This window comes from Papaver somniferum, chromosome 7 (assembly GCF_003573695.1).
Source record: "Papaver somniferum cultivar HN1 chromosome 7, ASM357369v1, whole genome shotgun sequence".
Classification (NCBI taxonomy): Eukaryota; Viridiplantae; Streptophyta; class Magnoliopsida; order Ranunculales; family Papaveraceae; genus Papaver; species Papaver somniferum.
In genome coordinates, this window is record NC_039364.1 from 21,210,861 (window position 1) to 21,221,623 (window position 10,763).

Genomic DNA, 10,763 nt, shown 5'->3' on the forward strand with positions numbered 1-10,763 from the left:
CTCTGATATAGAGTTGGTATCCGTCCATATAAATCATGTCCTACTAACGTGCCAGTAGTTTCTTTGAAATGTAGTCCACTTTTTAGTATTGTATGTATTAATTTATTGGGGGAAGTGTCGTAGCTTATTTTATCGTCATTGACTTTAGATCAACCACGATTAACATCAAGTAGGATATGCTTCAAAAACAAAAAAAACATCAAGTAGGATTAATTTAAGCTTAGTTTAATGGGGCCCTAGTTCAATAATCTTAATTAATCTGTATCTAAAATATAAACTTGCGGATAGCTTTAGTTCAAACTTCCAAGTACTGAAGTACAAATCCTGCGTCTTTATCGGCTCTCTTTCTCTTCTGCACCTCAAAGTACATATGTTTTATCTTGGGTATTGATCGATTCCCCAAGAAATTGATTATACCAGCATACTGTAGTCTGCAGTAAGATGGCGACTCGACGAAGAACGTCAACATCTGAGAGTAACAAAAACACAAAGCTAACATTATTGCCTGATCCTGTTAGCAGTTTCCGCCGAATCCTAATGCTCATAATGTCGTTTGCCGTCGTTGCATTACCTTGTCTTGCTCTTTACAACGCAGTATATCCGTTACGATTGTTTCATAGTTCGCCTCAGAACAGTCTCGCGGCCACCAATCCCTCTTTGGTAAGTGTATTATACTCAGCTTATATGCAACAGATCAGGGCAAATTCAGCATGTCATAGACTCATAGTCACTTTGCAAGTCAGTGTTGGGTCAAACGACCCGGTGCATGCTCAACTATCTCTAAATCTAATCATGAACACATTGATAACTTTTGCAGAACAGGGAAGAGGTTAAACTAGAGAGAGTATTAAAGTCGGCATCCATGAAAGATAAAACCGTAATCATAACAACACTGAATGAAGCGTGGGCAGCTCCAAATTCAATATTTGACCTATTTCTTGTAAGTTTTAAAATAGGAGAAAACACTAAAGGTCTTTTGAAGCATTTGGTGGTCATCGCGTTAGACCAAAAAGCGTATAAGCGTTGTTTGGAAGTACATCCTCATTGTTATGCTCTTACAGTTGAAGGAGTTGATTTCTCAGTCGAGGCATATTTTATGAGTAGAGCATACTTGAAGATGATGTGGAGTAGGATCGATATTCTTCGAGTTGTTCTTGAGTTGGGGTACAACTTCCTTTTTACGGTACGCATTTCTAAGAAAGTTACGTACAAATATTATGTGAAGTGTCCTTTTTAAGGGAATTGTCATCTTACAGATTTATGTACGTATAATGTAATTCTTTTGGAATCTTCATGATCACGATGCTGATATAATGTGGTTTCGAGATCCATTTAAGCGATTTTACGAGAACACAGATTTTCAGATTGCAACCGATAATTATGCTCTAAACGACTCTTACAACTTGAACAACATGCCAAATGGAGGATTTACTTACGTTAAATCGAACACAAGATCAATAGAATTTTACAAGTTTTGGTTTACGTCGAGAAATAAGTACAAAAATAAACATGATCAGTCCGTACTTATGCTGATTAAACATGATCCGTTTCTCACAGAAATCGGATTGAAGATTAGGTTCTTGAATACACTGTACTTTGGTGGATTTTGTGAAACAAGTAAAGATTTCAATCAAGTTTCTACGATGCACGCCAACTGTTTTGGTTTGGATACCAAAATTCATGACATAAATATTATGCTGGATGATTGGAGGAATTATGCATCTTCGTCGCCAAGTCTCAAGAGTTCATGGAATTCCACATGGAGAGTGCCACAAAATTGCAGGTACTGTATATGTTTATCTATTTAGTTAATTTCATGCAATACCCTCTTATGCTCATTTACTCCGATCCGATGCTTGTGTCAGTTACTTACTTTAATTTTCTTGTTTGGTAATTAGCATCAAAAACTTCGATCGGGATTATAAGCCTAAGAGGTTGGTGCAAGAGGGAAAGAAAGATTAATTGATCATCACGGAACTTCTTCATTAGAAGATTAAGATCATTTCTATAATATCGTAGATCAACTTTCAACAGTTAATAAGACTCCTTTATTTTGTAATGTGCTCTCGTTCAAATAAGGCATGTTAGTTGTTCGAAATTCTTTTCTCATACACAAAACATGGAATTACTGATAGTGTAAACTGTAAAGGGTGTGATTTATTGGAACACGGTGGTTTTCGAACCACCGTGAGAGAATCACCCGGCACATATTTATGTGTTTACCGTAGAGGTTTTCTTTTCGGTTTCTTCTGTTTGCTTGATTTTTTTTCTCTTCAGGCGGATACCTTGTCCTACCTTGGTCGGTGACTAGTTCCTTGTAATTTAGTAATTGTTCCTTATAATTCAGTAATTGTATTCGTTGTCAGCGGCAAAGCTAGCAGCTAAATTAAGGGGAAGCAAAATTCTATTAGAGGTAGCAAAAAAAGGAAAATTAGGCTTATCAGAAATTTTGGGCTTGGAAATTAGGCTTGGAAATCCAATGGGGAGGGATCGCAACTGCGCACCCTTGTTGCACATTGGATCTGCCACTGTTCGTTGTTGGCTTTAGTCTCAATAAAACTACTTATTACCGAACGAATTTTTGGGACCATGGATTTTTTGGGGATCATGGTTCTATTTTTAGTAAGACATTTAGAAGTAAATCTAGGTCGCCCCTTATCTATATATTTATATTAATACCTAAACTACCCTCCTGATTAATTTTGGGTAATGATTAGTTAGTGTTAATATTAGTTAGTGTAATGGTTAGTCAAATGATTAAGTTAAAGATAATTAGTGAGATTAAAAAATCAGATGGGTTTTCTAAAAAAGAAGTAGAATTATTGAGTAAAGTTAGAGAAGATGAAGAAGAAAAACATGGAAAATAAAAAAAAAATTGAGTTCACTAAGCTTGAGTATTCAATTGATGGCTCATCTGAATCATGTAACCGAACAAAACCGTAGGAAGAGTATTTGGGTACCCAGGTATGCTTCAAACTTAGATAATGTTGGTTGAATTGCTCCAAATTTTCAAAAAAATGTAAATTTTTGAAGTAGATTTGGCCTTGTTCGGTTACCTTATGTGAAGAACATGTAACCGAACACATCTGAAAGTGTAGTTCGGTTACTTTTTCCAAACACGCAGGTTACCGAACTCGCTCGTTAATGGAGGTTTTTAGTCGTTCGGTTAGCAGACATGTTACCGAACATTGTTTAAAGGATTTACAGAGTAATGTTCGGTTTGCCCGCAATGTTACCGAACTTTAGGGTCTAGAAGTTCTGTTGGTTCGCAAACAATATCTAACCGAACTTTACATGAACATAAGATTTTACCAAGTGTACATAGTTCGGTTGGTTCGCAAACTTCATACCAACCAACTATCTAACCGAACTTTACGTAAAAAAAATTTATACCAAGTGTAAAAAGTTCGGTTGGTTCGCAAACTTTTACCCAACAACATATCTAATCGAACTCAATATCAGAGTAAAGTTCGGTTAAAGTAAAAACTTAACAATTTTTGCGATCCAACCGAACTGAACTTGCAAATGCCTATATAAAATTAGCCCATAGTTCGGTTACAAAGACAACTTAACATTTTTGCGAACGAACCGAACTTTTGGACTTTTCATTATTTTCGTACTAAAGTTCGGTGATATCCTTATTTTGCGAAGGAACCGAACTTATGGACTTGTTTTGTTCTAATCAAGGAGTTCGGTTAAAAGTATTTTTTGCAAATCAACCGAACTTTTTGCGACGAAACCGAACGTTTTGCGACGTAACCGAACTAAAAGTTCGGCTGAGACTTGTTTTTTGCGACGTAACCAAACCTTTCTCTGAAAAAAACCTCCATTAAACCTCTCTGCAACTTCCATTTTCAACTCATTTTGATGATTACTTCTCATTTTCTCAACCAAAAATTTTTTACAAGTAATGGGTTTGTGAGAATATCTTTGTTAATGATTTAAATTAAGCTATATATATAGAGGTGGTGGTTGGTGGTGGTGGTAATCGGAGGTGGTGGTGGTACTCGGTGGTTGGTGGTGGTGATAGTCAGAGATGGTGGTGGTGGTAATCGGCGGTGGTGGTGGGAGGAGGTGGTTGGTGGTGGTGATAATCGGAGGTGGTGGTGATGGTGGGCGTTGGTTATATATATATAGGTGGTTATTAGGTTGATTTTAAATTAAATTAGGTTAAGGGTAGGTTAGTCATTTCAACGCTTTAGGACACCCCTTATAACTATAGGGAAGGTGACTTAATAAAATCATGGTCCCCTCAAAAAAACCATGGTCCCTAAAAAATCGTTCTTATCACCGATCAAGCAGTTTTGATCGTAGTGCCCACGAGGTCCACAACCAAATCTCTTGACTGCTGCCCAAAAGTGAGTGTTACATGATGTTGCGTAATCATTGTGCAACACATCCGAACGAGTGTTGCGCAATTATTGTGAGTGCTGCATGATGGTGATCATATTCTTGTATCGTTTTTTATTATTGTGTAGGAAAATTTGGGCATATATCCGCGATTCACTAATTTAATTGGGAATTTATCCCATAATTTCAAAAGGGAACATTATTCAAATACCCCTCTAAATCCACCATTTGAAATATACCCTTATTCAATTTTAAAAATACCCCTCACTGGAAGCAATTAGCATAAGTTGATTCCAAAAAAAATTATTTTTTACCCCTTGAGAATATTTGTGTAAAGTTGACCAAAATGGAAAGTATTTATAACATTCCCACATTCTAAAATTAAGAAATATATCCCGACCATCCATAAGAAAAGAAATATACTGTTATGCTCTTAACTTTCAAATTGATATCTAACGAAGCCAATCTTGCTTTTAAAATAACAACGCAAGGTAAGCACCTGCTTGAACGGTTAATTTGCAGTAAATTAGTGAATCCTCGACATATTCCCGATTTTCCCTTTTGTGTAACTACGCACGTATGTATAAGTTAACTAAGAACTTGTTTGTTTGCAGCTGACTCGGCGTCTGAATCTGAGTCAACCCCTGACTCGGATCGAGTCAGCAGTCAGACCGTTTGTTTCCATTTTGAGTCAGATCTGACTCGACCTCTGACTCAGACATAACTCCTGACTCGGACTCATTTGAGTCAGGTAACAAAATACCCCTGACTCATGGGACCAAACCACTGACTCACTTATTTACGAGTCAGATGAGTCAGATCTGACTCAAAACAAACATATCGACTCAGATCCAAATGAGTCAGGTGATTTCACTCAGATCCAGATGATTTAGATCCAGACGACTCAAATGAGTTAGGAGTAAACAAACATGGTGTAAGCTAACATTTTCACATAATAATCCTCTGGAAAGAACAAAAATGATTTTTTTTAACGACTAACCATCTCCGAATGATCTTTTGAAAATTTGTTTAGAAGGATTCATGAAGACACCTCACAAAAAAAAACAAAAAAAAAAAACCTCACAACAAGCAGGATTATTTAAATCCTCTGGATCATGCAAACTTCTCGTGTCCTGTACGGAAATTTTCCTAAAAAAATCTTGAGCACAAGTAAAGCCAAAATGAAAATGCATATACACCTAACCTAATAGCTTGGGGTCAAGCTAGTCGTCTCCAAAAGTAAACGAGAGCTATCCATTCTCCCCCAGCAGAGCACTCATAAAGTAATGCATATTAATGCATCCGCACCTGATCTTTAAATGCTGGCTAAAGTCAGCGGGAAACCATGGATTCCATTCTTGATTACCGAGAGGCGAGAGCTACATTGACGGTGAAAAAGAAGGTTCCATGTTTTTGAAGTAACATTTCGCAGAGCTGTAAACAAATGCTTTGCTATTAACCCACCGATAAAAAAAGAAAAATCTAATGCAATGTAGTAATAAGTCAAAATTTAGATCCAAATTCCAAACGCAACCTTAAAATATTGCCTTTTATAAAAAGAGAACTCTCGACAAAATCTTCGAACTACGTTGCAAGAGAACGGTTTTTGAGAAATTAACAATTCATTAGAAGCAGCTCTGCATTAATTTTCAAGTAAAGGGTACTGTTTAATCTAATCTTAACAAAATATTAAATATTTGTAGATTATGAAGCTAGCTATCTCTTCTCGGCAGTATCATCATATATGTGTGTAGACTGTAGAGAGATTATGAGAGCAGCCCAGTGTGTACAGTTAAGCTTATAGAAGTAGTTGATGAGAGTCTTTGTATGTGGCTGAAGGTTCGGTTGCTGTATGCGATAATCGGACAAAAATAAAAAGGTAAAGATCATGGCTTGACCGGTTGATGAAATCTTTGTAGGTAAGTCATTTCATGGCTTTCTTTTCTTTTCTACGCATTTCTTGGTTTACTGTTTGTTGAGGCTCTTCAAGTCAGATTATTGATTTGGAGAGCTGCCCTGATGATCAAGTTTTTTCTTTTATAAATTATGGCAGTAGAAATCGTGTGGTTCTCGGGAAATGGCCAGTGATCATTTGATGATCAAAGCTAATACTAAAGGAATCAGATCTGAAGCTGAGCGTACGAGAATGACTCTGGCGTCTGCGAGAAATAGTACTACTATTCTCTTCATCTTTCTTCTGTTTTCCGGTGCCTACATGTACTCACGTTGCATCGGTTCGGTAAGATTTCATATACTCGCTCAAACGTTATTAAATGTCTCATGAACTAGTGTGTATGCACCGGTGACTGTCTTCTTCTCTTCTCCATATTGGATGTGTACCTTCCAACTAGCAATTGGATAGTTCTGGTACGGGTTCATAGAAAATGCAAGAGAAATATTGATAATAATGATATTGGTGGATTGACACCAATATAAGACTTTATTGAAGAAAAGAAGATAAACGCCTGGTCCAAAAAGCCAGGCGCATGACATTTTGAGAGTGCACGAAAACAATGAGTGTAAAATCTAGTGTGCAATTTAAAAGATTAAGCATGAGTGTTGTTAACTTGTATATTCCTGCACAAGTTAATCTCTAATAAAAAAAAATCATCGAAATCAAAATTGATAAAATTAAAAAAATAACATGCTAGAATAACAATATTTTTTTTTCTGAATTAGTCATTTTTTATGTCTTCATCCTCGATATATAAGAAGTTACCTATTGTTATTGTTATATTTTTTGCCCTGAGCCACGAAAAACTCAGGATTTGCTTATTTGATCCGAAATTAGATGATAGTCTTATAATGTCCCCAGGATTCACCATTAGGATTGCTTCTATATTTTAAATTCATAAAAAAAAGTTCGTTATGTTGATAGCTGGTAATAATTACTGAAATAGGATTCATTGGTGGTTCTATATGGATATTATCTTATAATTTTAACATTATTTTGTTTTGTGTTAGATAATACTGATTTATAGCTAATTTTCCGTAATATGTTCTTGAAAGTGATCTACATTTTACGAAAAAGACGGACATTGCCTAAGACATATAACATTGTTATCAACCATTTTGAAAATTGAGAGTTGAAATTTACATCGATAGATGATAAAGTTACATATCAGGAAATGTGCTCAAACATTATTTATAAGAGTGTAGTGTTCCGTGAAAACAAAAACATTATATCAGAAATTAATATCTAACTAATATTTACTTAATTTCTATAAAAATAATTAGTATCGAGATTTTAAGATAACGTCAATTTTAAGATAACGTCAATTTAACGATAACGGATACTACGTCGTAATGTTTTAGAAATTTTATCGAGAATAAATAATAATAAACACTAACCTTCTTCATTTTTCATGGAGTATATGTGTATGTCACTATTCTTACCTTATAATTTCTCTAATTACTTTAGAATTTGTAAGATATTATCGAAGTGTCAATTTGCAGGCCATTGTACAAAGATTTTTACTATATGTCATATGCGCCTCTTGAATTTTTGCAGAATATACTAGCAAGCGTCAACAGGTTTAGCCCTGGAAGTGTAACCTTCGCCAGCACTCCTCTACCCGTAAACAGAAAAATCCACAAACAACAACCAGTCTCATACTCCCCACTCAATTGCTCAGCATACAACGAGATTAAAAAATGCACAGTAAACAATCCTGAAACATTGACAGACGAAGAAACTGACAGTTCATCGTCTACAAAGGAGTGTCCTAATTATTTTCGCTGGATTCACGAAGATTTGCGACCATGGAAAGATACAGGAATCACCGAGGAGATGATAGAAAGGGCAAACCAGTCGTCAAACTTCAGAATAACAATCGTAAATGGGAAAGCTTACATGCAAAAGATTAGGCCGGTATTTCAAACTAGAGATTTGTTTACAATTTGGGGTGTTGTGCAACTCATGAGGAAGTACCCTGGAAAACTGCCTGACTTGGATTTGATGTTTGATGCCGGTGACAAGCCTAAAAACAAATTTAAAGATTATCAAGGACCAAACGCTACTGCTCCACCACCAGTGTTTGGCTTCTGCGGCCAAGACTCCTTTGTAGCTATCCCGTTTCCTGATTGGTCCTTTTGGGGATGGTAAGTTTCATCAAGCTTCTTTCAATATTGGTCTAACTGTGTAAGACCAGACGGTAGCACTCCAGTGGCACACTTATGATAGAAATTTTCAGGCCTGAAATCCGCGTAAGACCGTGGGATACGTTGTTAGAAGACCTGAAGGAGGGAAATAGGAAGACCAAATGGATTGATAGGGAACCTTATGCGTATTGGAAAGGGAATCCTAAAGTTGCTCCCACTAGACTAGATCTTATCAAATGCAATGTCTCTGAGGAGCAGGACTGGAATGCTCGTTTGTATCCAATGGTAATTCCTTACTATAAAAGCAAGAATGCAATGTCTATTCCTTGGATTACATTAACCTAAAATGCACATTCTCTACACAATGCACATATACTAACCATTGCACTTGAACTTTGCAGGATTGGGGTGCAGAGAATCGGGGAGGGTTTCATCAATCCAATTTAGCAGATCAATGCGTTCACAGGTAGCACCAGCGTGTGCGGTACTAAAAATTGCTTGCTGTGCCGTAATCATTGATTAAGCTAACAAGTTTGGTTTTTGCAGGTATAAAATTTATATAGAAGGGGTTGGCTGGTCAGTAAGCGAAAAGTACATATTAGCTTGTAATTCTCTCACGTTACTGGTGAAGCCTCTCTTCTACGACTTCTTCACAAGAAGTCTAGTAGCCATGCAGCATTACTGGCCCATCAAAGAAAATGACAAGTGCAAATCAATCAAGTTTGCTGTTGACTGGGGAAACACCCACAAGAAAATTGTAAGTCTCTCTGTGATGAAGTTAGTAGCGGATTCCGAAACTCCTCCAGTTCAGCAAATTTTTGTTCCACCTTTGGGTATACTAATCTTGATTCTAATATTTTTAACAGGTGCGACAAATCGGAACAGCAGCCAGTGATTTCATCCAGGAGGATCTAAAGATGGATTATGTTTATGACTATATGCTACATCTATTAACCGCATACTCTAAACTAATGAAATACAAGCCTATTGTACCTCCAGACGCAGTTGAGATGTGTTTTGAGAGCATGGCATGTCCTGAAAAAGGAATAAGGAAAAAGTTCATGATGGAATCCATGGTGAAGGCTCCCAGCAAAACCAAGCCATGCACCCTACCTCCAGAATTTGATCCAGCACAGCTTCAAGCTTTCAATCAAGAAAATGAAGATTCTATTAAAGAGGTAGAAAGTTGGGAGAACAATTTTTATAAAAACCAAACCAAGTAGTAGATCTGTATGTTCTTATACTTACACCCTTCTTACACTAAACACATTCTTCAGATAAATTAATAAAAAATTATACCCATTTCAATTGATGCACCATAAGTGATGAATTGACACATATGAATCTTGTGCGATTATATTCAGTGCCATTTACAATAAGTAACCAGCACCGACTAAGCTGTATAATGACCCTCCACTGACCACTACCTTGTACCAGTTACCTCTACTTGTCAAAAAGTGGCACTATGTCATGGGCCCCAAATTCAGGCCAACCACCTACTAGGAGCCACTTGTTAGTGGAAGCCAGTCAAAATTGGCTAATAATGGAGAGTGCACTTTGTACGATGCAGACACTCACGGACTGAAAGTTGATTTAAAGACAGAAGGTCAGGAAAAAATTGAGCAGAAAGAAGTCTAGAGAGAAAATGGTCAAGAGAAATAAGAGTTCATCTGTGATCATCACTGTTAGTGCTACTAGTACTGCAGCAAGTGATTGTTGATGCTGAATTTACAAAAAAATCGAGAAAAAATTGCAGTGATTCTTCATCTTTAATAGGGGAGTGTAATGAAGAGGAGGAGATGCTAATGGATTCAGAAGTAAGTAGAAGATTTCTTGCTGAAGTTACTGGCATTTCATATAAAGCTATTCGGAAGGACAAACCGGTTTGTGGCGCCGGCGAACATAGAAGCTACAGAGATCAGTGCACCCCTCAGTCAGTACACAAATATACCCGTGGCTGCGAGAAAGCAAACCAATGTAGATCAGATTAACAATAGCTACGGAGTAGTTAAGAACAATGGGTAATAATTTGTTCATCCGTCACCGGGACTCTTTCCGGAGAGCTATGTATTATCCTCATATATGGTCTTCATGTCAAAATTGCAAATTTAAGTTCAAGTCTGGCCACGTATCCTATGTCAAGCAGGGACTTCTTTTTTATTGTTTGAGACCGGTTTCAACTCTATTTTTTGGTCTTAGGCCCCTTCCTACGGTTTTAGTCCAAAGTTTAGTCCATACCGAGTCAACTAGGTATAGATTAGTTCAAAAATTATTTAAATTATGTAAAATACACAAATAGCCTTTCTAATTTA

General features: G+C 36.7%; 2 protein-coding genes across 5 annotated transcripts; both read left to right on the top strand.

The window, feature by feature from the left end:
* Positions 1-350: 350 nt before the first annotated feature.
* LOC113293003 (uncharacterized protein At4g15970-like) lies at positions 351-2,157 on the top strand. Its single transcript, XM_026541787.1, has 4 exons — positions 351-660; positions 818-1,183; positions 1,558-1,783; positions 1,899-2,157. The coding sequence occupies exons 1-3, from the start codon at positions 442-444 to the stop codon at positions 1,567-1,569; spliced, it is 597 nt and encodes a 198-aa protein (XP_026397572.1). The 5' UTR covers positions 351-441; the 3' UTR covers positions 1,570-1,783; positions 1,899-2,157.
* Positions 2,158-5,934: 3,777 nt separating this feature from the next.
* Positions 5,935-9,763, top strand: LOC113296652 (O-glucosyltransferase rumi-like). Of its 4 annotated transcripts, XM_026544956.1 has the most exons (8): positions 5,935-6,010; positions 6,190-6,269; positions 6,404-6,589; positions 7,862-8,451; positions 8,544-8,736; positions 8,853-8,917; positions 8,998-9,208; positions 9,318-9,763. In XM_026544956.1, the coding sequence occupies exons 3-8, from the start codon at positions 6,428-6,430 to the stop codon at positions 9,672-9,674; spliced, it is 1,578 nt and encodes a 525-aa protein (XP_026400741.1). In that variant the 5' UTR covers positions 5,935-6,010; positions 6,190-6,269; positions 6,404-6,427; the 3' UTR covers positions 9,675-9,763. The 4 variants fall into 4 exon arrangements, with proteins under 4 accessions (XP_026400741.1, XP_026400742.1, XP_026400740.1 ...); XM_026544957.1 differs by having other exon boundaries at positions 5,955-6,269; positions 6,379-6,589; XM_026544955.1 differs by having other exon boundaries at positions 5,955-6,269; positions 6,407-6,589.
* Positions 9,764-10,763: the final 1,000 nt, after the last annotated feature.